Source organism: Bipolaris oryzae, assembly GCF_000523455.1.
Source record: "Bipolaris oryzae ATCC 44560 unplaced genomic scaffold scaffold_81, whole genome shotgun sequence".
NCBI lineage: Eukaryota > Fungi > Ascomycota > Dothideomycetes > Pleosporales > Pleosporaceae > Bipolaris > Bipolaris oryzae.
The window spans coordinates 92,321-117,578 of record NW_006911357.1 but is presented as its reverse complement, the minus strand read 5'-3'; the positions used below and the strand labels follow the sequence as shown (position 1 = coordinate 117,578).

At 53.5% G+C, this 25,258-nt stretch overlaps 10 protein-coding genes across 10 annotated transcripts; 5 read left to right on the top strand and 5 right to left on the bottom strand.

Moving 5' to 3' along the window:
* Positions 1–414: 414 nt before the first annotated feature.
* COCMIDRAFT_6043 (uncharacterized protein) lies at positions 415–890 on the top strand (the record flags this gene model as incomplete). The annotated part of the gene is made up of 2 exons (XM_007690586.1): positions 415–501; positions 558–890. The coding sequence occupies 2 exons, from the start codon at positions 415–417 to the stop codon at positions 888–890; spliced, it is 420 nt and encodes a 139-aa protein (XP_007688776.1).
* Positions 891–4,754: 3,864 nt separating this feature from the next.
* On the top strand, positions 4,755–8,913 carry COCMIDRAFT_6042 (uncharacterized protein; the record flags this gene model as incomplete). Its single annotated transcript, XM_007690585.1, has 8 exons — positions 4,755–4,905; positions 4,970–5,262; positions 5,503–6,062; positions 6,113–6,358; positions 6,415–6,455; positions 6,506–7,402; positions 7,456–7,551; positions 7,607–8,913. The coding sequence occupies 8 exons, from the start codon at positions 4,755–4,757 to the stop codon at positions 8,911–8,913; spliced, it is 3,591 nt and encodes a 1,196-aa protein (XP_007688775.1).
* A 536-nt stretch (positions 8,914–9,449) lies between these two features.
* COCMIDRAFT_97566 (uncharacterized protein) lies at positions 9,450–10,703 on the bottom strand (the record flags this gene model as incomplete). Its single annotated transcript, XM_007690624.1, has 1 exon — positions 9,450–10,703. One exon carries the CDS (start codon positions 10,701–10,703, stop codon positions 9,450–9,452), a length of 1,254 nt encoding a protein of 417 aa, XP_007688814.1.
* Positions 10,704–11,090: 387 nt separating this feature from the next.
* Positions 11,091–11,730, top strand: COCMIDRAFT_6040 (uncharacterized protein; the record flags this gene model as incomplete). The annotated part of the gene is made up of 3 exons (XM_007690584.1): positions 11,091–11,152; positions 11,205–11,418; positions 11,470–11,730. 3 exons carry the CDS (start codon positions 11,091–11,093, stop codon positions 11,728–11,730), a joined length of 537 nt encoding a protein of 178 aa, XP_007688774.1.
* A 613-nt stretch (positions 11,731–12,343) lies between these two features.
* On the top strand, positions 12,344–13,597 carry COCMIDRAFT_97562 (uncharacterized protein; the record flags this gene model as incomplete). The annotated part of the gene is made up of 1 exon (XM_007690623.1): positions 12,344–13,597. One exon carries the CDS (start codon positions 12,344–12,346, stop codon positions 13,595–13,597), a length of 1,254 nt encoding a protein of 417 aa, XP_007688813.1.
* A 715-nt stretch (positions 13,598–14,312) lies between these two features.
* On the top strand, positions 14,313–15,304 carry COCMIDRAFT_6038 (uncharacterized protein; the record flags this gene model as incomplete). The annotated part of the gene is made up of 3 exons (XM_007690583.1): positions 14,313–14,616; positions 14,692–14,963; positions 15,161–15,304. 3 exons carry the CDS (start codon positions 14,313–14,315, stop codon positions 15,302–15,304), a joined length of 720 nt encoding a protein of 239 aa, XP_007688773.1.
* A 206-nt stretch (positions 15,305–15,510) lies between these two features.
* COCMIDRAFT_37522 (uncharacterized protein) lies at positions 15,511–16,158 on the bottom strand (the record flags this gene model as incomplete). Its single annotated transcript, XM_007690607.1, has 1 exon — positions 15,511–16,158. One exon carries the CDS (start codon positions 16,156–16,158, stop codon positions 15,511–15,513), a length of 648 nt encoding a protein of 215 aa, XP_007688797.1.
* An 889-nt stretch (positions 16,159–17,047) lies between these two features.
* Positions 17,048–18,399, bottom strand: COCMIDRAFT_6036 (uncharacterized protein; the record flags this gene model as incomplete). Its single annotated transcript, XM_007690582.1, has 8 exons — positions 17,048–17,410; positions 17,468–17,555; positions 17,609–17,883; positions 17,983–17,994; positions 18,054–18,073; positions 18,134–18,180; positions 18,233–18,240; positions 18,388–18,399. 8 exons carry the CDS (start codon positions 18,397–18,399, stop codon positions 17,048–17,050), a joined length of 825 nt encoding a protein of 274 aa, XP_007688772.1.
* A 1,435-nt stretch (positions 18,400–19,834) lies between these two features.
* Positions 19,835–20,718, bottom strand: COCMIDRAFT_37520 (uncharacterized protein; the record flags this gene model as incomplete). The annotated part of the gene is made up of 2 exons (XM_007690606.1): positions 19,835–20,264; positions 20,321–20,718. The coding sequence occupies 2 exons, from the start codon at positions 20,716–20,718 to the stop codon at positions 19,835–19,837; spliced, it is 828 nt and encodes a 275-aa protein (XP_007688796.1).
* A 310-nt stretch (positions 20,719–21,028) lies between these two features.
* Positions 21,029–24,820, bottom strand: COCMIDRAFT_97606 (uncharacterized protein; the record flags this gene model as incomplete). The annotated part of the gene is made up of 3 exons (XM_007690622.1): positions 21,029–21,568; positions 21,616–22,222; positions 22,272–24,820. 3 exons carry the CDS (start codon positions 24,818–24,820, stop codon positions 21,029–21,031), a joined length of 3,696 nt encoding a protein of 1,231 aa, XP_007688812.1.
* Between the last annotated feature and the right edge of the window lie 438 nt (positions 24,821–25,258).

Below are 25,258 nucleotides of genomic sequence, written 5' to 3'. Positions count from 1 at the left end.
CAAACTTTTGCGCTTTGGCGTACTAGTAGTCCTCCATTCGTGGTAGGATGGAGGGGTTAATAGTGAGTTCAATGAGCTATGATCTAATTTAGTAGCGACAACAAGGTGAAATGAGCTGTAGTTTTACTGAATTTACTAATAGGAGATGGGTTGAAGGAAGTATTGTGAAGTCGTATTGTATCATTGCAAACGTTACAGCAACAGTACGTGCTGCCTTCACCTGACCACATTACAATAACTCAATATATGGGCGGCGATCGGGGTAGCAACTCTGCTAGTATCACCTGCACCTGCTGGCCATAAAGTCTCGCAACACTATATCCATTGAACGGACTTCTCTCTCATCCCCATCTCCTCAACTTCCAAACCAAAAGCACCACAACAACCCTCTCCACCAACCAAACCAACCCAACTATGCCCCGTAAACGCTCCTACTTCAATGGCCCAGGCCGCGTACTCGGCACTGGAGAACTCATCGAGCCAAAACGCAACGTGAGAAAGGTACAACAATTCCATCATAGAAGAAACAGGTGGAGAGAAACTAAAAACTAGGCTAGGCGCATGACATGGAGTACATCCCACCGAAAGACGCTGAGTTCACCATGGAAGATGGAAATCATGAAAACGATGTTCAAGACCGTACCGAGGACGAGGAATGGACGCCTGAGTCGAAGAAGAGGAAGAGGAAGCGCATCAAGACTCAGAGAGACGAAGCCAGCACATCGACGAAAAAAGGTGTTAGTGACAAGAACGAACAGTGTCTTTTGAAGGAGTCGAACGATAACGACGCCGCGGTTGCGGAGGGCCTGAATGGAGGAGGACGTCACGAATGCAGCTGTGCTGCTTGCAAGAAGCTTAGGGGGGAGGAGGATAAGGAGCTGAGTGAGTAGCTGGGAAGAAGGGAATATGAGGAAGTTGGAGGAAAATAAAGGGTGCGGAGTGATATATTTGAGGTTGTTTTTTGTTTGGCAGATTTATGGGGTTTGAAATAGCCTGAGAAAGGGATTAGCATGGCTAACTCGTCTTAAACTGGGAATCGGGATTGATACTGAGGACACCTCTGCATCATGGGAGCAGTTGTGTTCCAAGACTTTGATAATACCAAATCCTCCCAATCGAGGTATCTTCCTTTTTTTCCCTCTCGAGGGTGGGGAGTCCACATGGATGTGTGATATCAACAAGGTTTTCTTTGTCGTCTCCTGAAATCTTTGCCACTGGAATCTTGATGGTCGAACCGAAGATGGCGGTCTCACCTTTTTTTTTGCTTTCTATATATAGTCTTTGGAAATCTCGGGCTCTGTACCAACGTGTTCGCCGCTAGACGCGGGAAAATTTGGCAGGTGTCGCAGACCCAGCTCTTGAAGGGATAAACTTGTTGCAAATGGAGACAATCGGTATTGTTAAGTGTTTCGACTTAGTCGATTTTGACATAGTAGCCTCTTCGAAGTCGGCGTTACTGCAGCTGTCAAGACTTGCACTATCGATAGTTCTCATGGAATCGTCCGCGTCCTTTGTTTGAATACTTTGAATTCTTTAACAATTTCTTCCTTTTACAAATATCATTTTTGTGTATGCGTATCGATTTTGTTTTCATTGTTCAGGAGGATGACTTGCGGAAAGTAGAAGGTGAATATAGGTGTGAGGCACATTGAGTGTGTTCACCTGAAGAGAGTAAGAAAAGTGGAGTCGATACTATAGCCTCAAAGTCCAAAACGGGCGTAAACCTAACTGCAAATCATTGCTTCAAACACACGCACGGTTTGGTGTCCTGCTTTGATTGGCCAGACTGAAGGCCAGGTCAGATGTCATAGCGTACGGAAGCCATCATCCGAACGATGATGTTTTTACACCGCAATACGCTTTCTCGCCAACCGTTCGTATCGATTAAAGAAGAGTTGGTTAAATTCATCGGGCCGGACCAGTCCAAAGTCTTGAACACGGGAACAAGGGTGATGGGTTCAAATGCAACGAAGCTTGTAGGAGGCAGGACGCATTATAGAGTGATGTAGAACCAGGTGCCATTCAAAAGAAAATTATTTATAGAAATCAAGAAGATAAAATTGAAAATGCTGCTAGAATTGTTGAGTAACGCGACAACAAGGTACCGGTCAAGCTGATAAAGCGAAAGGCGAGGCTATAGATAAAGAGGATAGTGGAAGAGAGCATGTGCTTCTATTGCCTGTTGTGGCGCTATTTCTGGAGAAGAAAACCCTGTTCAGTATGCAGGCCAAGTAGACTAAGCCCATTGCTCCAATGAAGCTAGCTGGGTGATTGTGCAGCGTATTCAGCGTTACTAGAGACAGGGTCTTTTGCATTTCCAGATTCGGGACTTTTCCACGTCAGTCCAAGTAAAGCAAACCAACCGAATACTCTAATCAAGCGCTTGCCTGTAGATTTGGTAAAGTAGACACCGCCCCAGAGGTTGCAGCAAATGGCGAACGACAGGATATGGAGGCCGTCAAAGCAGATGGTGCTATAGTGTCTGCTAACAGGCTTAGCAGGTTGAAGAGCGCATTCGCGGCAGACCAATACCATTTCATGATAAATAAGGCTAAGACGACGTTGGAGTAAAGTGTTCCGGTGTTGGTAGCGGCTGACCGGGGCTATCCTTACACAAGACCCTGGTTAGGCAGAAAGTGGTCGATGCTGCAGCCGGAGACCTCGCCTCAGAGGAGCTAAGATTGAAGCGGTCGGCTAAGGTGACCCTGTCCAAGCTCCACGTCAGTGGGGGACAACCACGGCATGCGTTGCAAAAGGGTAGCTGGACTGCATGCACAACGGTTTTGCTATCGGTGAATGCAGATTGGGAACTGCGTTAGATGGGATTAAGCCATTGACTGCCAGCGGTGCACACATGATGGAAAGCATAACAGACAGTTTAGACAGTATCAGGGAAGAAGATGGGACCGAGGCGGAATGGGGTACCTAGTATAGTGTGAACGTTGTGGACGGATAAAGCTTCAAGGGGCCAACTAGATTCGGCCTTGGGCAAGCGTAGCATTAGGCACAAAACCGTGTGCTCAAGAGTATACAATTGACGATGCAACGATCTTGGTTTGGTGAGTGCTTTAACCTAATGCGAAGGCAAACGGCGATAAAGATGGCTGTCAGTCTTGTACTGGTGCACATAGTCGCATGGCAGCTGCAAGGGTCTGAAACCTCAAAACGTCAAACTAGATGTAGACAGCTGCGTCCAACATGACAAGGCAAAGCTGCAAGAATACAAGCTATGCGGGGAGACTCGATGCAATTGCCAGCGGTTTCTAGGGAGGGTATTGGTGAGGGTCTCGAACTTGTGTTGTTGGCTTCACTACTAGGCGTAGCTACCTTAGTACTACCCCGCTAAGAACAGGGTTATGACGGTTCCCCCACTGCGTAGTAGCAACAGCATAGTAAGTAGGTAGTGCTCATGTGAAACCTTTGTAGCCACCCACCACAATTCATTTGTACACCGCCTGTGCAAAATGGTCCAAAGGGATGCAAACCGTGCTGAGCAGTATCAGCAGTGGTGATGTCGACTCGTGGTGGCTGTTCCGCTACGGCGAGCTTTGCCAGGGCCTGTTGGCAAGCGCCTTGGTTTGTGTGTGTACACAGTAGGTCTCGCAGGGGTGGGTCAGAGTGGCGGGTGGTGGGTGGTGGGTGAATTGAAGAGATAAGGTTGTTTCAAATCGACTAGTGTTCGTCAGGGCGTGTGCCAAGCTTTGTCGCCTGCATCTCTAACCACAACCCCACTCTTTCATCTCATGGAGCGTGAATAGCCATGCTTCGCGCCCTCGTCGCTTGCAGCAGCGGTTTCCGCGCCTTGGCTGGGGCTCTGGAGCTCTGCAGCGGCATGAGGCGTGCATCTCTCTCAGCGGGTTAAGGTTCCATGGATCGGATTTGGAAACTCTAACCTCATCACCAAGTCGGCTTGGCGGGCAAGTCTGATACAGCCGCGGCATGGCCCGCTTTCAAATGCCCATTGTCCACGAGTGAGACAGGCTCAGCAGTGGCAGCGGGCTAGGCAAAGAGCCAGACATGTACCTAGGCCGAGGAAAAGCGCTTTGTGCGATGTGATGTCGTGGGATTTATCCGCGGGGCCGAACTTGATCCGAACGTGGTCAGCGGCGGGGAGGAAGAGGTAATGGGCAGAGCAAAATGGAGCAGAGCTCTCTGGACCTAGGCCAACAGCGGACGCGGCAGCGAGAGCGGTGAAGGGGGCCCTGAGCCAATGCGGACAGCGGACTGAGGCTGGCGGCGTGGGGAGGATGGGGGAGCGGTAGACCAGAGAGGTTTCCGGTGTGTTTGGCGGGCGGATACCATGGGCGGCGTACGCAATCTTCTCTCGAAACCATCTTGCGTCGACTACAGTGCCCCTCCATGACTAGCCAGAGCTCTCCCATGCCTGCCCCCCCGCGCCCGGTGAAGCTCTGGCCGGGGCGTGGCATGCACCTAGCCCGTGCTTGCTTCTGACGCCGCCGACGGAGACTCTGGCAACCTTGGGCCACCACGCCTCCATCTGCCTTGGCTCTCTACATCTGTTTCGGGATTAAACTTGCATCCTGGGCTCCAGTCACTCGAAGCAGCCACAGCTCCAGCAGATGCGCCAGGCCCTGCCTCTCCGATAGGCGCTGCCATCAATAAATTGGCCCTCCACCTGCCCTCTTGCACCCCTCTCAGACCTCTCCTTCCCCTCCCTCTCTCACCCCTCCCCTCATCTCCCTCCTCTCCCTCCTCGCCCCCTCCAATTCTAACACACATACCCCTCTGTCACAATGTCGGGCCTCGCAATGGATCCGGCCAGCTCGTCGGCCATTGACGACAACGACTTTGACGAGGACCATGGCGAGCACCACCCCCACAGAAACTCGGTGCACCACAAGCTGCGCGCCAGCAGCTCCATCATGCAGCTTAAGAAGCTGTTGGGTACGTCTGCGCGATCCAATGGCACGCAATCCGCCTCGGGGCGCCTCTAACACGTGTCTGCCAGTGGCCAACCGAGGAGAGATCCCCATCCGCATTTTCCGCACAGCCCACGAGCTGTCGCTGCACACAGTAGCTGTCTACAGTCATGAGGACCGCCTCAGCATGCACAGGCAAAAGGCTGACGAGGCCTACGAGATTGGCGCGCGGGGTCAGTACACGCCCGTCGGCGCCTACCTGGCCGGCGACGAGATCATCAAGATTGCCGTCGAGCACAATGTCAACATGATTCATCCTGGTTATGGTTTCTTGTCAGAGAATGCAGAATTTGCCCGCAACGTGGAAAAGGCCGGCCTCATTGTGAGTCTTTGACCATTTTGTTTACGCTATGACGAAAGCGCGTGGAGGGGCTGCCACATGCCTCGAGTATCGCCCGCATTTCAGCCTATCGCCCTTGGCGGGGCCGATCGCCCACCTGCCCGGGGCCGATCCTCGCAGACGGCACACTTCGACACCACCACAGTCTTTTTTGTCTAATCCTTGCATATGCAACACTTAAATCCTCGTCGAACCCCGCGCTAACCCATTTTGCTCGTTTAGTTTGTTGGCCCCTCTCCCGATACCATTGACGCCCTCGGCGACAAGGTCTCTGCGCGAAAGCTCGCCGTCAAGTGCAACGTCCCCGTTGTACCGGGAACCCCTGGCCCTGTCGACAAGTTCGAAGACGCAAAGGCCTTTACTGATGAGTATGGTTTCCCCATCATCATCAAGGCCGCGTTTGGCGGTGGTGGCCGTGGTATGCGTGTAGTGCGTGAGCAGTCGACTCTCAAGGATAACTTTGAGCGTGCCACATCAGAAGCCAAGTCGGCTTTCGGCAACGGAACCGTTTTCATCGAGCGATTCCTCGACAAGCCCAAGCACATTGAAGTCCAGCTCCTGGGTGACAACCAGGGTAATGTCGTCCATCTGTACGAGCGTGACTGCAGTGTCCAGCGTCGTCACCAAAAGGTCGTTGAGATTGCTCCGGCCAAGGATCTCCCGGTTGAGACCCGTGATGCCATTCTTGCCGACGCTGTCAGGCTGGCGCAGAGCGTCAAGTACAGGAACGCGGGTACTGCTGAATTCCTGGTTGATCAGCAGAACCGCTACTACTTCATCGAGTATGTATGCCAAACATGTACTTGTCGTACTAGCGCTAACACCTCTCCAGAATCAACCCCCGTATTCAGGTTGAGCACACCATTACCGAAGAAGTCACTGGCATCGATATTGTTGCCGCACAGATTCAGATTGCCGCAGGTGCTTCCCTTGAGCAGCTGGGCCTGACTCAAGATCACATCTCTACTCGCGGTTTTGCCTTCCAATGCCGTATCACCACCGAAGATCCCGCTCAGAGTTTCGCGCCTGACACTGGAAAGATCGAGGTATACCGTTCCGCTGGTGGAAACGGTGTCCGGTACGTCGATAGCTATAAGCCTCAAATGCGTAGATGCAATGCTGACATTTACCTAGTCTCGACGGTGGTAACGGTTTCGCAGGAGCCATCATCACTCGTAAGTACACATTCACCCAGATACCTGGACCTGAGCTGACTATCTTGAAGCCCATTACGATTCCATGTTGGTAAAGTGCTCCTGCCGTGGTTCGACCTACGAAATCGTGCGCCGTAAGATGCTGCGTGCACTGGTCGAGTTCCGTATCCGTGGAGTCAAGACCAACATTCCTTTCTTGATCAAGCTTCTCACACACCCTACCTTCGTGGATGGCCAGTGCTGGACCACTTTCATCGACGATACCCCGGCTCTGTTCGATCTCATTGGATCCCAGAATCGTGCTCAGAAGCTGCTTGCCTATCTCGGTGACCTGGCTGTCAACGGCAGTCAGATCAAGGGTCAGATTGGTGAACCCAAGTTCAAGGGTGTTGTCCCAATTCCCGCCATCCACGACCACACTGGCAAGAAGGTCGATACCTCCGCTCCTTGCACCGAGGGTTGGAGGAACGTCATCTTGAAGGATGGTCCCGAGGGCTTTGCAAAGGCTGTGCGTGCCAACAAGGGCTGTCTCATCATGGACACCACCTGGCGTGATGCCCACCAGTCGCTCCTCGCTACTCGTGTCCGAACTGTTGACCTCCTCAACATTGCCAAGGAGACTAGCCATGCTTTCTCTAATGCCTGGGCTCTCGAGTGCTGGGGTGGCGCTACCTTTGACGTTGCCATGCGTTTCCTTTACGAGGACCCATGGGACCGCCTGAGGAAGATGAGGAAGCTTGTGCCCAACATTCCCTTCCAGATGCTTCTCCGTGGTGCCAACGGTGTTGCATACTCTTCCCTGCCCGACAACGCCATTTACCACTTCTGTGAGCAAGCCAAGAAGAACGGTGTCGACATCTTCCGTGTCTTTGACGCGCTGAACGATGTTGAGCAGCTCGAAGTCGGTGTCAAGGCTGTTCTCAAGGCTGGTGGTGTTGCCGAAGCGACAGTCTGCATCAGTGGTGACAGTAAGTGGTCATATTTTGAAACCAAATTAGACTATGCTAACTCTACATTTCAGTGTTGAACCCTAAGAAGAAGTACAATTTGGAGTACTACTTGGATGTCGTTGAGAAGATTGTCAAGATGGGCGCCCATATTCTTGGCATCAAGGACAGTAAGTCATATCGATTTACCGACTGTAAAACACGTACTAATTCGCACGTCAACAGTGGCTGGTGTACTCAAGCCTCGTGCTGCTCGCCTTTTGGTTGGTACTATCCGCAAGAAGTACCCCGACCTTCCTATCCACGTCCACACTCACGACTCTGCCGGTACCGGTGTGGCATCCATGGTTGCTTGCGCCGAGGCTGGTGCTGACGCCGTTGATGCCGCCATCGACAGCATGTCTGGTATGACTTCCCAACCCAGCGTTGGAGCCATCCTGGCATCTCTCGAGGGCACCGAGTTTGACGCCGGTCTGGACGCCCACATGATCCGCAACCTCGATGCCTACTGGGCTCAGCTCCGTCTTGTCTACTCACCCTTCGAGGCTGGTCTTACCGGACCCGACCCCGAGGTCTACGAGCATGAGATTCCCGGAGGTCAACTCACCAATCTCATTTTCCAGGCTGCTCAGCAGGGTCTTGGTGAGCAGTGGGCTCAGACCAAGAAGGCTTATGAGCAGGCCAACGACTTGCTTGGTGACATTGTCAAGGTCACTCCTACCTCCAAGGTTGTCGGTGACTTGGCCCAGTTTATGGTGTCCAACAAGCTTTCCTACGATGACGTTCTAGCCAAGGCTGAGCAACTTGACTTCCCGTCGTCAGTCCTGGAGTTCTTTGAGGGTCTCATGGGTCAGCCCTACGGCGGATTCCCAGAACCTCTTCGCACACAGGCTCTCCGTGGCCGCAGGAAGATGGACAAGCGCCCCGGTCTCTACCTTGAGCCCGTGGACATTGTCAAGATCAAGTCTGAGCTCAAGGCGAAGTGGGGAGATGCCACCGAGTGTGATGTTTCATCCCACATCATGTACCCCAAGGTCTTTGAGGACTACAAGAAATGGACTACCAAGTACGGAGATCTCTCTGTGCTGCCTACTCGGTACTTCTTGGCCCGTCCTGAGATTGGCGAGGAGTTCCACGTTGAGCTAGAGAAGGGTAAGGTACTCATTCTCAAGCTCTTGGCTATTGGTCCGCTCTCTGAGCAGACTGGTCTGCGTGAGGTCTTCTACGAGATGAACGGTGAGACCCGTGTCGTTACCGTTGAGGACCAGCACGCAGCCATTGAGAACGTTTCACGGCCGAAGGCTGATCCCACCGACAGCAGCCAGATTGGCTCGCCCATGTCTGGTGTCTTGGTTGAGGTGCGTGTTCACGATGGCAGCGATGTCAAGAAGGGTGACCCTGTTGCTATCCTGAGCGCCATGAAGATGGAGATGGTTATCTCAGCACCACACTCTGGAAAGGTTAGTGGACTGTCTGTACGCGAGGGCGACTCTGTCGACTCTGGCGACCTTGTATGCAAGCTGGTCAAGTAAACAAGGGATATGGAAAATGGAATATGTGACGATAAGAATGAAGACGATTAGATGAATACAAAAGCAAGGCGCATGGATGCCATTCATGATTGAAATTTTACAATGACCTAATGCCTGTGATGCAACGAGCTTGGTATGTGGCGATTGACAGTGAACTTGTTTCGAAGAGGTCAAATTTTGGTCTTAACAATTTCTGGTTGTCATTGAAAAGCACGAGAGAAAAAGATGCATATGTTTAGATAGTAGACGAAGTCGGACTTCGAGTGCACATTTGGATTTTATTTATTAGGTAAGAGATCGGTGGAGGGGACCTCATATCCCGATTTGACATGGAATCTGATTCGAGATGCCAAGAAAGCAGACGAATACTGCATTGATTATCTAAGCTATTGTTTGATAAGTGCTTTAAAAAAGGACGCCAGATGCAATGTCGCCATGGACGCCATGAAAATTGACTGGAAGAGAGAGAGATCTTGAATTTAGAATCATGTATGAGAGAAAGAGAGCGAGAGAGTGAGAGAGTGAGCTGCACCAGATCAACCCATGGATCCAAAATCCAGCTTCCTAGCCACCTTATCAGCGCGACCATTCGCAGGCGTCTCTCCCCCTCTCCGCTTCAAATCCTCACCCATAGCCTTGGTACCCCCGCCTTCCTTTGGCAGATTCTCCTTCTTAGTCGGACGCGGCGCATTAGTCCACCACTTATCCTCGAGCGCCTTCCTGGCCGTATACCTCTTCTGCGGATCCAGCGTCAACAGGCCCCTGATAAAATCGCACCCATCATCTCCGAGAGTGGGGAACTCTTGCTTCCACCAGCTACGGGGGCGGGTCTGTCTGAACGCGGTCGTACCCTGCGGCCCCGTCTGTTTATCGGGGGCGACGTAATAAGGTAAAGCGGTGACGCCCGGCCACGTCTCTTCCGTCGGGGTACCGAATTTCTCGCAGATGACGGCGACCTGGCGCATGTCCGTGTCGGAATACAGGAACCAGTCGCGCTTGCAGAGTTCGGCCATGAGAACACCTATGCTCCACATGTCTGCTGTGCCGCCGTAGTGCGAACAGCCGTAGAGAAGCTCGAGGGGCCGGTACATGCGCGTTATGACCATGGTGGTCATTTTGACGCCTGGATCCGCGAAGCTGCGTGCGAGACCGAAATCGGCGATTTTGATGGTGCCGTCTGCGGCGATGAGAGCGTTGCTGCCCTTGATATCGCGGTGGAGGACGAAGTTCTCGTGGCAGAACCATATGCCCTGGCAGAGCATATTCATCCAGGCCTTGATGTCTGCTTTTGTGTATGTAATCTCTTTATTTTTCCAGAGTTTCTCGAGGTCGCCGAGGGGCAGGTGCTCGAGGACTAGGGAGAGGTTTTGTTCTTTGGTAGAGAAGACGTCGTGCAGTTTAATGACGTTGGGGTGCGACATTTCGAAGAGGAATTGCATTTCGCGGATGGCGTCAGGCGCGATGCCGTTCGGGTATTCGGCGTTATATTTGATTTTCTTGATGGCGACAATGTGCTTGGGGTTGTCGCGGTAGTGCGCTTGGTATACGACGGCGTAGGTACCCTCTCCTAACCGTGGACCCATGACGAACTGGCTCCGTACCCGGTCGTTCATCTGTTCTGCGAGGTCCATGCCGCCATCACCGGCTACCGTGGCGGGCGCGGGTGGCGCTGGCGACTTGACGGGCTTGGTGGTGTGGCTTGGGAGGGCGAGCGTTCTCATCTTGCTCGCGGCAGACATGGCCGCACCGGGCGGATTAGGCCGTGGGCTGAGGACGACGGGCGATGCCATGGTGCGCTCGCGAGAAGGTCGCGATTGGGCCGGTGGAGTGTGCGTGTATGGATGTAGGTGGAGAGGCGTCAAGTAGACGTGGTAGAGGGTCGGGTGTTAGCAAAGGGCCCCAACCAGTATCATGAGAGAGGCGAGTCTGCCACCATCTCCGTGCCTTTGTTCTCCTTCTTCCTGCTGTCCTCCTCTTGTAGTGAATAGGTCAAGATAGTGAATAGATAAAGGGCGTGCATGGTTCTCTAGTCTCCACGGGCGCAGGTACCAGGTAAGGTATGGCGTAGTATGGCAGGGCAAGGCACGTCCCCGAACTTTTAGTCTTGGCCGCGGTTTTCAGCGGGGAGCTCGACCTCACCACCGCTGCACGTCGCAGCAGCAGCCATTGCACGCACCATGGCTACTTCTGCCCGAGGACCGCCAGGCACCGTCGCCAGCGAGGGTATTCCAAACAGAACGTAAGCTACCTACTCTACTTTTGTATCTACTCACTCACTCACGCCCATCCAGCCTCTATGTGCGCAATCTGCCCGACAAGCTCCAAAAGGATGACCTCAAAAGGAGCCTGTATATGCTCTTCGCCACATATGGAGTTATTCTCGACATTGTCGCCCTAAAGACCATGAAGATGCGCGGCCAGGCCCATGTCGTCTTCCGCGACGTCGACTCTTCGACTCAGGCGATGCGCGCTCTGCAAGGCTTCACGTTCTTTGGAAAAGACATGGTACGTCTGCTGCGAAGTTCCCTACCAGTCGTAATAGCTGACGCAGCTTAGAAAATTGCATACGCAAAGACAAAGTCGGATACCGTGGCCAAACTCGACGGAACCTACAAGATGCCCGAGCCAGAACGCGCAGAAGACGACCAGCAGGCGCCTGCACAGACATCAAGCTTTGGCGCTGTACCGGAAAAGGCAGTACCAGTCAACGCACAAGATGCAGCCAAGGGCCAGAAGCGGGCAAGGGAAGACGAGGAAGAGGAAGAAAATTCGGATGCCGAAATGGAGATGGACGTGAGCGATGAGGACTCGGACTAAAAGAACGATACGGTGCCTATAGAAGGATATGATACCCACGAGCAATGAAACAGAAATCCCAGCGAGAGGGCATTTGGACAAGATTTCGTCTGCACATAGTGGCTTCGAGTTTGTACGACGCCGCGCTGGAGCTAGCTTTGGTCGGTGCTGACTTGATGTAGAGGGGCATTATAACAAAAGACCATCCTAGCCTACGAGCCTGTAGACAGCCGACAAGGGCCATGCCTTACACCCAGCATAAGAGCAGTTTGGGCTCTGGCGCGTAGAATTTAGGGTCAATATAAGACATTACTAGGCCTGACCGCCCGATGATAGTTCTTTCGTAATAGTCATTTTGTCTCGGCAGCTGTTTCCTGAACCACAGTACAATAGTGGTCACTTCTTCGTTCTATCCTGAAAGCTCCTTTCGTATTTGCCATGTTTACTTCAGGGTCTTTCTCAAACCAGGGTTAGGTAGGTAGTTATCCAGTATATAAAGAACACAACACATCTCAACTTCACACTTCTTCTTCATCCACCACAGCTTGTAAGTGTTGCCCCCTCCCCTATTTTTAGCATTTTTATGAAAGCTGTGCGATCACCCAAAACAGGTACCAATAAGCAAACAACTCCCATGGATTCTGTAGCCCAAGGTTGGACCGATGTGAGGCCAGAGGCCGACGACTACCGCTTCCTACAGCGCTCCGATGAGCGCCGACAACTCTTTCAACATCTGAAGTCCCTCAACGCCCCCAGCCAGTTACGCACGGTATTCTGGGCGTTCTTCCAGGTCGCCGATATCGACGTTCTGCGAAGGGGTGTTGAGTCCGAGATGTTTGTAGAAACACTCGGATCTTTTGAAGTCAACTCGGATGTTGAAAGAAAAGTGGTAGACGCCCTCCTACTCTGGCGGCAGAAACGACCAGAGAAACAACCTACAGCAAATGCAACGCCGATCCACTCGTCATCGAAAGTTCCCTCCAACCAACCATCCTCGGCTCCCCCTCTCAATGCCAGCGTACTGGCCGGGTCCAAGCGAACTCGATCCGGACATATAACTGGCGGCCAGCAATGCAGTGTTACCCGGAACGATGGCGTTAAGTCAAACTGCAAGAGGCGGGATGGAAACCTTTGCGCGGTTTCGAGGATGGCGGAAATCGACGCCGCCCATATTTACCCATGGTGCGCCTTTGGAGGAGAAAATGAGGGGCGAGTCAGTCAATTTTGGAGTACGATGAGGATGTTTTGGAAGCGCGAGGTGGTGGAAGGCTGGCGAAAGAAGATATTTGTCGACGCCAATCATCCGCATCGAGGGACGGAGACAATCGAGAACATGGTCTCCTTATCGGCAACCCTGCACCGATTTCATTCGGCTGCTCGATTTGCGCTCCGACCGATACAACTGTCAGATGACAAGACACAACTCGAACTCGAGTTCCACTGGCTTGTTGTTGAAGAGCGCGATCGCCATGATAAGGTAGACATCATGGACGAACCTTTGTCTTCGGCCGGCCGGCGTTCAGCTGGACGGGGCTACGGCCCACTCGATCGGATCGATCCCGACGACGACAAATACCGGAAACCACTCGAAAGCGGAACCAGATTTGTGATGACGACCGATGACCCCGAGAAGCGACCCCTCCCGGATTCAGGCCTGTTGACCCTACAGTGGCACCTTCAACGTGTCCTTGCCATGACAGGAGCGGCTGAATGGAAGGAGGAGGAGTTCGGCGACGACGATGATGACGACAAGGACGGACCAGGCGTTACAACTTGCGATAACGTGGAAAGTTGGCTCCAGAACGTCGAGCCTCCGGAGAATCATCGTCCGAGCCAAAACTCACCTGCAAGCGATTCGGAAGACAGCACAGATGGTTCGTTTGAATAAACGATAGATCTGTCCAAGCATCTTTTATCAGACAACTCAAACTCTCTTCATATGCTCAACGGAACATATAGGAACCCCTCAGCATAAGCAAGCGAAACGTCGAGATTTGGGCCTTCCTTCTCCCCCGGTTTCGGATGGGGACCCCTTCGAACGCCCCGACTGCGCGAGCAAGATGGCCTTGACGACTTTGCCTCAACCCGGGCCCGCGGCCACGAAGTTGTCAAGCGACTTTTGCCGAGTCGGCGGTCAAGAAGATAAGGAGTCAAATCTGCGGCACGTGCAAGGGGTTCCGACATCCCATCAAAAATCCCGTCGGCGTAGCATATGAAGTAAGTCTTTGGGGTTGTTTGCTTACTGTGTACATGTTTTGTCTCGCGCGGGGTTTTTGGCTTCGGCTGTTTCCCCGTTAAAAAAAACGGGAGCCGAAACCCTACTCTTACCTCCCCGAGCCACGTCATCAGCTCACACTGATTGACGTGCGGTGGCTCCTGGAAACTAGTGTGGCTTGTACACCTAGGCTAACAAGAGAGGTGATGTTTATATTTTATGGGACTTCTGTGAGTTGGCGATCGTCACAAGCAGCCACTCGAATATGATGTACCACGCTCAATCAAAACCGACAGTGAACTGGATCTTTGCGGTACTGAGCCCCAGCTGGTAGCGTTCAAAACGTCGTTTTACTGAACACGAAGCCATTTCCATCTCCGTTTTCCATATGGAGCTCTCCGTCACAATAGAGAACACTATTGCAAATGGCCTATCTCCCAACACCAGCACCGACATCAAGTCCGACGCCATTTCCATCTCCATTTTCTATAGGGAGCTCTCCGTCACAATAGAGAACACTATTGCAAATGGCCTATCTCCCAACACTAGCACCAACATCAAGCCCAAAGCTATTAAGGTACAAATTCCTCATGCGCAACAGCCTAGCATTTCACCCCTCTTAGCTGTCGCTGCTCAGTCAAAACTAACAGTCAGACTAGGAGATCTCTGCGGTACTGAGGTACAAAATCCTAGTATGCGATAGCTTAGCATTTTGCCCCTCTTAGCTGTCGCTGCTGAGAGCAACTATTCACCTAAATCTATGATAGTTGGGCATCACCCGATTGCTCTTTGGACAGATGCTGCAGACACTTATGTTCCGCCCTCACACCGCGAGTCCCTTGTCCGCGACCCTTATGAAAGCCCGAACCGAAAGCTCGCGCTCGAGTTCAACCTCCGACTTAGTATCTTGGACAGTCAATTCAACGAAAAGCTCGATCAAGATGCAGCCGGAAAATTCCTAGCCACAAGAACATTTTGCTCTTCCACGGACCGCTGCATCTCTATGATTTGCCTTGAACACCAGCGTCATGACCAGAGTGTATCGTCCATGGCAATATGCGCCACAGCGCAGCGGCACCTTGAACAGCCAAGCGGGCTAAGCGACACGCCGAATAACTGGCCTACACCGAACGATCCCGAAACATGAAAAAGAATAGCGAAATTCCTAGAGAGCTTTTCAAGTATGTATAGAGCTATCCTAAACCTTGTTACTATTAGCTAACCCTCATGCTCTAGAACGACCTGGAAACATGGGGAAAGAGCGGTGATATTCCTAGAGAGCTAGACAAGCTTCTAGCCAGTAAGCTTTCCAAGTACAGCTCCTTGGGGGAGCTGGGCAAGTGTCTGGCTAGTGAGCTTTCCAAGTACATCTACATATAGAGCCATCTCAAACCTTCTTGGCGTCATCTGATATCTGGCACTTGAATCTTTTCTACCGGTGGTGTGTTAGCTCTAGGGTGTTACCAATCTACACACACATATATATATATATATTCCACTCACATCTTCTCCAAACTCCCCTTTTCCCCTTTATATCCATTTCCCACTACTACTACTATCACCACCACACACACACACCGCGCCTTTCACTCCTCCTCAACCTCAAACCCAACCCTCAGCCACAAACTACACCCCTGACACCCAACCAGCACCTCATTCTCCCCCCTCACCTGCGCATCTTCCAACTCGTCTTCCACAATCCGAAACCCCTTCTCGTCTCCACACCGACACCCCCTCGTCCACTCTACCCCCTGTCTTCCTCCCCTCGCATCTGCCGCCGCATGCTGGACTTCCTCGAAATCGCTCAAATCAACAAGTTCAAGACCAAGAATGAAGTCCTCGCTAATAATAGCCTGTGCTTGCTCCTGCGGAGTTATCCCTGAAGACGTCGTCGTCGTCGTTGTCGTCGTCGGGGTAGTCGAGAAACGCAGTGTATGCCGATTATGAAGGAACCAAGTGTTGTATTCCGCTCGTGTCTTGGGATCCGCGAGTATCGTGTAGGCTTCTTTTACGTCGTCGACTGTGTATGCGGGCTTCGACTTTGTAGTCAGAGTCGTAGTGGGAATGGCATCTCGTTTCTTCTTGTCTGGATGCGCTGCGAGTAGTGCTACTTTGTAGGCTCGTCGCAGGTCTGCTGCTGCTGCTGCTGTGGTCTTGTTGGCTTGGTTTGCGGGTTGGCGCCAGCCCGGTGCGTCGAGGCTCAGGATATGGTAGTAGTCTTTTGTGTAGGCCATGCTGCGCGACCACGACATGTGCGAATGTTTAATGGTAGATTGCGCTGCCCTCGAGGGGCCTTTCTCAGTGCTGCGTTTGCCATGTGTGACGCGACAAGCCTGGGACAGAAAAGTTGGGCGGGGGGGTACTTTGTTCGCTTGCTCGGTACTAGTGGTGGGGCGCGCCGTTCCACAGCATCGGGTACAGGTGCATGGCAACCTTGGAAAAGGACCGTTCAACAGCCCCTCCCCAAGATCGACAATGTAAATAAGTATAGTTATGCAACACAAATCACATGTTCTAACCCAGGCTGACAAAACTGTCCAAAGTAAGAAAGTCAAACATCACGGCTGAGCATTGCAAAAAGTCTTGAAGTAACGGCTTCTTTGGCTAGCTAAGAGTGCAGTATCATGACATTAAGCCCACCAGAGCGTTGCGTACTGCTCTGTCGGCCATCGAAGAAGATGTCCTGACTCCGAGTCCACCAAAAAGACGTCAAACATCTCTATCCACCATAGGATCGAGCTGTTCATAGGCTGCCAAAACGAAAACATGGGGGGGAATTGAGGGTCGCATCCGAGGAACCGAGCGCAGCCTTTTCTCGCCGATAGCAGCCCAAGCCCTCGCAGATGAGGGCATCAGAAGTGCTGCAATCGTTGTTTTGACACAAGATGTCAGCACACTGCGTGCTCGATAGGATAGCGCTGGCGATACAGGATATTTAAAGGGAAATACATTTCAGTCATGGGGGAATTCGACCGTACCGAACCGCTTGCTGCCAAAGCCAATTTTTGAAATCACACAGAACACGTACAACTCCGTAGGACGCTCGCTACCGGCCTCCTTCGTCTATTCGAAAACAGATGACGACGGCTGAGGATACACAAGGTCGAAGCAGGAAGAGTGCGCTTAAGCGGCAGCAGCAGGTGTCTCCTCAGGCTTGGCCTCGGTTGCAGCTGCTGCGTCCTCGGCGGGCTTAGCCTCGTCCTTGGGCGCGTCGGCAGCGGCACCCTCGCCCTCGTTGCCGTCTGATGACGTCCAGAGAGTGAGGTTGTCACGGAGGAGCTGCATAATGAGGGTGCTGTCGCGGTAAGACTCCTCAGAGAGCGAGTCGAGCTCGGCAATGGCGTCGTCGAAAGCCTGCTTGGCAAGGTGGCAAGCACGGTCGGGCGAGTTCAGGATCTCGTAGTAGAAGACCGAGAAGTTCAGGGCAAGGCCGAGACGAATGGGGTGCGTGGGTGTAAGCTCAGTCTGGGCAACATCGGTGGCCGTCTGAAGCATAGTTAGCAATCTCCTGGTTTTTAGCGCGATGCAATGATTGCGTCATACCTTGTAGGCCTCGTGTGCAGCAGTGGCGGCAACCTTGCGCTTCTCACCGGAAGCGAATTCAGCAAGGTAGCGGTGGTAGTCTCCCTTCCTGTCCCGTTGTTAGCCCAGTTTGCGGTGGATGTGGCGGAGTTTTGCACGCACATCTTGTGGTAGAAGACCTTGGACTCGCCGGACTCGGCCTTGGGGATGAGGGAGTCGTCGAGGACGTTGAGGACATCCTGGCAAACCTGCTCAAGCTCGGTCTCGATCTTCTGGCGGTAGTCACGGATGGTGCCAACGTGCTTCTCGGTGCCCTTGGACTCTTCCTTTTGCTCGATCGAGGAGATGATGCGCCATGACGCACGTCGGGTACCAACGACGTTCTTGTAGGCGACGGACAGAAGGTTGCGCTCGTCAACGGTGAGTTCACCGGCGACCTAGGGGTGGGTTAGTACACATTAATAGGGGAGCTTGCAACTGGCTGCTGGCGGTTGGAGCCTGGCCAGCCGTGTGCAGGCGGATGCGGTCGGGCATACCTTAGCGACTTCCTGCGCGATAGTTAGCATGCGAGGGGGGTTGAGCAAGAGTGGCTGGCGTATTGACTGACCTTCATGTACGTAACCATCTCTGCAAACAGACGTCGTCAGCACATTGCGCGGGACTCAGCTGAGGGCGCGCAGGACTTACCATCGTAGCGCTCAGCCTGTTCGCACAGCCGGGCGAGGAAAGTCTTGCTGTTGCGACGTCAATTACTGCAGGGAGTGGTGGGGGGCAAGCCTATCGTACCTCTCACGCTATTTGCAAGAGTCTTGTTAGCCGGTGTTGCATGTATACAAGTGTGCGTGCGTATGCGTGTGGTCTATCGGGGAGCCAGAGGGGCATCCCGCGGCGGACAACAGCGGGGGGGGGAAGTGGGAGAGGATAGGATGGGGCAGACATACCTCAGTCGCCATTGTTACGGAGTATCTGGAGGGAGTGGATGGGGTGGTTGTGGTGGTTGAGTGCGGGGTGGGGGTTGCAGATGGGCTACGGAAGGATAGACGGTGGATGGAGTTGTTGAGGTGTTTGTGTGGATCAATGAACAGAAGAGGATCGAAGTTGTTTTGAGGAAGCGAGCGTCTGCCCTAAGAGAGTCCCGGGGGGCCGTGCGTAAAACGAACAACACCACCCCGTCGCCAGCGCCTTCCCCCAATGGGCGGCTGGGACGCTGGGACGAGTCTATTCACATGCCCGCCTGCCCCGTTCGCGCCGTTGGCATGCGGTGTACCTGCTAGGCTGACATCCTGTACGTACCTATCCACACATGTGCACTCCCACACGCCCCTTTTTGCCATGTCGTTCCCCTATTCTTTCAGGATACTTGTTGCTGCTGCCTCTGCTACTACCACTGCTGAGGCTGTGCGCGACAACTCAAGGAGCTGGCAATGAGGGGTACATGGGGGGGCACGTGAGCATTCAGGGTCTATCCACCCACCCCCCCCAAAGACAACACCCACCACCAGCGCCCATAGCCCTGCCCAATCTCCCAAACCCCCATGGCGGCGCTGGCAGGCTTTGCTCGCTGTCCACCCGTCAGCCTGTAGTCATTGCCGCCCAGCAGTCACGCGAGGCGGGCGTGGGAGGGCGGCGGCCAGCGAAGGAGAGAGAGAGAGAGGCTGACTCCTACGCTGCCGTCCCATGTTCAAGTGGGGGCCAATCAGTGCTCCTTGGAAACAGCTAGAAAACTTGGACGGCTCCTCTTGCGTGGAGCTGCTCTGCTTGCCCCATGATTCGTGTCGCGCTGTGGGCAGAGACTACCTCCGGTGCTTACATACCACTACCTACCAACTATGTACATATGTATACTTTACATACACATGCACATTTACACACACTGCACCTTGACATGAGAGGCACTTGCCATGCCCTCCACTGCCAACTCACAACACGAAGAAGAAGAAGAGAAGAAAAAACAATTACATACACACACGGCACGCACATTTTGCCTGAATCCCCAGCAACCACTTGTGCATTAAAAAACTTGTGTGCTGACACCGTCTTTGCCGCATGCCACATATGCATTCCACAATCCCCCCCTTCCCACAACCCGGGCTCTGGCTGGTCCGCGCGGTATAATATGCCGTCGCGGCCCGCTACCAGAGCCTTTCGCCCGTGGACACGCCTAGCAGCCAGCAGCATTGACCGACACCCTCTAGTAGTTGCACGGGTCTCGGCTGCGCAGGGACATGTTCGTGCCCTTTGACCTCTTGTAGCCCTCCCGGAGCGATTCGTGTCTGATCCAGACTGCTGACCGACCTTTTGTCCATCCCATGTATCATATCTATCTGTCCAATCAACCATTCAATCACATCGCCTCCCTCTATCCGCCCACCAACCCGTTTGTTGCAATCACATCAACAATCGCCACACTCCCAGCATCAGCGCCGCCGTACCCGTACACACGCCCATCAGCCACTGCAGAGTCGAGAACTTGACGGCTTCGAGCCTCTCCCGGAGCTGTGCTGTTTCCTGCTCGATCCTCGTGTCCGTCTCCTTCAGCTTGAGCTCCTGCACATTGGCCTCCTCGCGAATTCGCCCCTTCTCTAGATTCAAGTCCAACCTGACCGATGCCTGAGTCCTCTGTATCTCGTCCCGTAGTCGTGAGTTCAGCTTCGCAAGTTCGTTGGTGAGCCTCTCGTGTGATGCCCGTGTAAGACTGGATTCGGTCGAGTCGGCCGTCATGAGTTCGGAGCGCAGCTTTGCAAAATCAACCTTTTGCGTGTATGTAGCCTTTTCCTGGTCCTCGCGCAGCACCATGGTACGTGTGAGATTTTGTATGCTGCACAACGTCAGTTTACGCCAGCCTGGAATCCTCTATACTTGTCCCACACTCACCTCTCCTCAATCACGTCACTGAGCACCCTCATCATCCCCTCAGCCTGCTCTTCTGTGAAACCCTCCTCTTTCAGCCGCTGCACAAACTTGAGCGTGTCGAAATGGTGGTCCTTGGCCTGCTTCGCCGATGCGCTGAAGCTGCGCTGAAGCTCCAGAGCAGATCCATGCCCGCTTGTGCGTTGTGACCACCTTTGCTGCTGCCATTGTCTTGTTCCTGCTGTCTGAAGAGGCGAGAGCTTCGAAAGTGGCATGCGACCCTCCGACGCCGCCCAACAAGATCCATGTCGCCTTGCTTCTATTGTGCTCTGCGCTGCAGGCCACGAGCTACTTGCAGACCATTGAAGCCGAGGTGCAAGAAATCGCGGAATCGCCGCAGCCGATACTGAGGGCGCTGCCATTGTGCCGATGTTGTAGTTCCTACATCGTCGCGCTGTCGAGAAATTGGAAGCCGCCCGCGGGTAGCCAAGCCTCGCAGACATTAATGGATTTGCCGAATTCGGCATACCATTCCATCGCCCTCACTAATAAACCCACCCTGCAGCACCGTGCTTGCTCACTATGCATCGTTACTTGTTTTTTTGTCATTCTATTGTATATTCATTAGAATTTCTTCAAAGCACATGTTCCCAAAGCCATGATCAACGCTTGCTATGCATGCCTACTATTAAACACAGAAGTACACAAACAAAACAATCACCACCTCCTTGTCTATCTTCCGTATTCCAGGCTCGGTACAATCACTGGCCCATACTTCATCGGTGCGCTATATCCACCGTCATTCTGCACCATGAAGTCAACCGCCAGACTTAACTTGCCCCCGCTGTGACCAGGAATGCCTTGTCCAAACGTCCCATTCACAACGTCAGGATCGTATATCACACACGCCACATAGTTTCTTCGACCCATCAGTCGCTTATACTCCCGTGGCTGTCCATTGACGTCCTGTGTAAAAATTTCCATCATGTCCTCCTTTGTGTCCGAAGGCTGATTATTGCTGCGATGTCCATTCTGTGGTACGTAGAGCGCACGGTTGTTGTGTAGAAGTCGCAGGACATAGTTGCTGGGCGGTGCGTTCACGACTGAAGACGAGATGATCTGGTACATGGTCTTGTGGTCCTGGGGTCTTGAAGGGTCATGAACCAGACCAGCACCACAGCAGTCAACACCGCCAGAGAAGAACGTCATCCGCAACGACTTGTTGTGAGCAATGCCTTGTAGTGTCCGGATCAGATATGTCCGCTCAAGGTCCTGGATCTTGTTAGCATGTTATTTGAAATCACCTGGCCTTTACGAACCTTTGAATCGTGCGTCCACTGATCTCTCAATTCATCGAGCAAATCAATCTCTCCAAACGGACTCAAGACACCACTCATCAGCCCAGACTTGCCGATAGCCTTCTTGACTGAGTTGAAACCATCTCCGACAACGCTCTTAGCGCCAACAACACCAGCCACTCCAGCAGTCACCTTTCCAAGCATGTTAAAAGTACCAGTGACAGCCTTCTTGCCCGTAGCCATCGAGTGCGCAAGATGCTCAACAGACTCAAGGCGGGGATATACAATTGGAACAGGAATCATCCAGATACAATGTTGCACACTCGGCGGTAGCGTTGCAACCTTGGGGAAGATGCCCTGATACGTTGGTCCTGCCATGACTTGATGCGGGTTGCGTTCTGAGCGGCAGTCTGGGCCGACAACCGTAACACAAGGACCAAGATACTTGATAAAGTGCCAACCTGTGCCGGTGATTGTGAAAAGGTCCATGTCGTTGTTTACATTCCGGAGTATTTCGAGTGTTGTGTGGTGCTGGAAGAGCAAGTACATTTCAATACCCAATCTTCCAATGTTCTTGAACATGTTGGAGAACTGCATATATTCAGGATACGACCCGAAGCCATCAAAGCTGCAAATCGTTAGTATCTAGATAGTTCAAGAAGTTAACAAGAGCTTACATGTCGTGGTCATCAAGAGCTAGGATGTGGGGAATTTGAGCGAATGCCTCTCGGAGATGTGGCTGATCAAAATGGCTAGTGTAATAGTGGAAGTATGCATGGCAAACGTCTTCCTCGTGCTTTGCGGTCCACGCTGCGTTCTTCCGGACCTCTTTACCACTTGTTGATGTCCATTGCTTCAACAGCGGAAGCTCTTTCCACAGACGGTCAGCATAAATCTGGCCACCCAGACCCAGTTGGACATGGAAGCCACCGCACTCGGCATTCTTTTGCAGAATGTCCTTCCACATCAACCCAACCCCACCGAGTCTTGCTCTCTCATTGGCGTTAACATTGAGCGCGAAATCGTTTCCTGAATGAGCAATAAATCGCCAGCTGGTCTCATGTCGCCCAGCTACCAAGAACTCAAATCGGGTGCAACCCAAGTGTGATGTGATTGCGTAGGTCCACTTAGCTGCACGGTCATCTTCCATCTTCAAGTCAATATCGTATCTGTAGAAGATCCATGTTTGGTGCGTGTAAATGGGGTTGGCCTTGAGCTGTCGTGGGTTGGGCGACAGGTCTGTACTCTGGTGGATATGAATTGTAGGAGGATGGGGGGTATTGGTAATAAGGAGAATTGATCCCAGCCACAGCCCTCGTTCAACGTCCATGTTTGTATACCTTAGGTACGGTCCAAAGTATACGCCATTGGTAGGAGCTACTTTGTACTGGTCTACACCTGCAGCAGGAGGTGGTCCAGTGAAACCTGTGGTAGTTGGAGTTGCAAGGGGTGCCATGCCAAAGTCTCCAGGGAAGGTAGCCGTCTGGGGAGCAAAGCCAGGTGACGCCATAGGAGTCTTTCCAAAAGACGGGGATGCTAAAGGACCACCGACAAACGTGCCTGTAGGCGACATGGGCTCGTTCAGATTGAGAGGCGTGGGTCCCTTGGGGAACTCCCATTGTGTAGATTGGGTGGGAAGATGGATGTAGTAGTACTGACCAGAGTTGGGGTCGAGATGTGCTATCCAACCCTCAGGTAACGGCGGGGGAGATGCTGGCCCTGGTCCTGGCCCTTGGGCTGGAGCCGGGCTTGGCGTATGAGCTGGTTGAGCCGGTTGAGCCTGTGGCGGGAACTGGTTCTGTGTGGGTGTTGGGGCTACTACCGCTGCTGCGGGTTGCGATGGTCCAGCCTGCTGGCGCGCATCGTTTGCGAATGCAGGGTGACCCTGGTTGGGATCAGCCAGCGCCACGCCTTGAGCAGCTGGCTGCTGTCCTTTCTCGTTCGGATAGCTGTGGGCTTGGCCAGTTGGCGGGGTCGTTATGCTCGAGTAGGCTGGCGGTGGTTCCTCGTTCAAGTTCATGCGGCCCATATCCTGGCTCAGAGGATGATCTGGGGATGCATTTGTCTGAGATGCATTTGCAGGAGGGGGCGAGAAGCGAGTGTTTGGCGCTTGCGGAAGAGGACCCTGGGGAGGCGTGCCTGATGGCGGTACCTGATCCATACCTTGGTACACTGCCGGTGGACCATGCGGCATGTTGCCTGGCTGTTCGGTGGGAGTCCACGGTCTTCTTATGGGCTGTTGGTTGGCATAGACCTGATTTCGCTGGGCGGCTGCTGCATTATGGGCACTTTGGGCTTGCAGATTGGTGAGGGTTGAAGTTCCTGCGATGCCTGCCGCAGCAAAACGCGCTTCAATGCCGCCTCCGGAAGGTGGGATGATGGGTGTCTCTGGAGGGGGAGGCGAGCCCCGCTGCGCCCTTACTGTCGAAGTTGAAGCCGTGGAACTTAGGCGGTTGACACCGACTGGTGTGGGCACTTTGAGCGCAGGCTCGTCCTGGTTGGGACCTGTGTAGACGACATTATTCTGTGCAGGTTGTGACGAAGACTGTGCACTCGGAGGGGGAAAGTATTGCTGGTGGTACTCGGGATATGGGTTGCTGTTGGCGGGTGGATCTCCGGTGTGCTGCCTCTGAGGCGCCTTCTGGAACAACCCCTCCTTGTCGGGTGCATCTGGACCGGGTGAGTCTGGAAGGGGTTTTGGCGCAGTTCCTCGTCGCTCTGCGAGTCTCGAGGGCTGGACTGAGCCGTCTGGGTGCCTGCCAGCGTAACCACCTATCGTCGGCCTGTTTGGGTCGTTCGCATCGAAGCGAGCGCGCTGGCCGGGCGAAGTGGGACTGGGCCCGGTCGCATTCGACCCTCTCCTCGGTTCTTCTCTTCCTTCAGCAGGCGTCGTATTTGCGCTCCGTCTCTCACGCTCGCTGAGAGGTGTATATCTTCCGGTGCCGAGGGTAGGCTGAACATTGGGTGGGCGGTCATTGTCCGGGTAAGGGAGAGGGGCAGTGGGAGGACTCGAGGGTGGTGCGGGGAACGAGGGCATAGGCGGCGGGCGCGAGAATGCGGGCTGGCTTGAGCTGCCCGCAGAATCTGTTCGCGGCGGCGGGCTTTTGCCATCGCGACCTTTCTGTATCCTCAGGGGCCCGACTGTAGGGATGATGGGTGTCTCCGGGTTGGTGTCGTATCGCAAGAAGAGCTCCTCCTCGGGACGGCCCTGCTTGCGCCCGTCCATGGTTTTGGGAGGGCTTCTGGATATCCTTGGGCGCGCGTTCCTGGATCGCCGGCGATGACAGGCGTAGGCTTATTTTTGGCGACGGGCGCTGACAGCTCGACGTGCGCAAGGAGCCGGAGGGAGGGTGGGCGGAGGGCTGCTGGTGGGGTAGTGGCGCGAGGCCTTGTGGCTGGTGGCTGGTGGCTCGATATGACGTTGCGACGCGGGCGAGGGGCACCAGCAGTCCAGGAGTCGTGCATGCGCAGTCTTCCGGGCCGGCCAAGTTTTATAGGAAAAGGAGATGCGGATGGCACAAGATACGCCCCCCCTTCCTGCCTGTGCCTACGCGATGCTGCTGACTTACGTAGGCCAGTTGCCCACACACAGCCTTCCCGCAAGTTGGGCTGCGGCGGGTCTTGCTCTACAGCACCACCCTGGCCGTAGGAGGCGCCCGCCCAT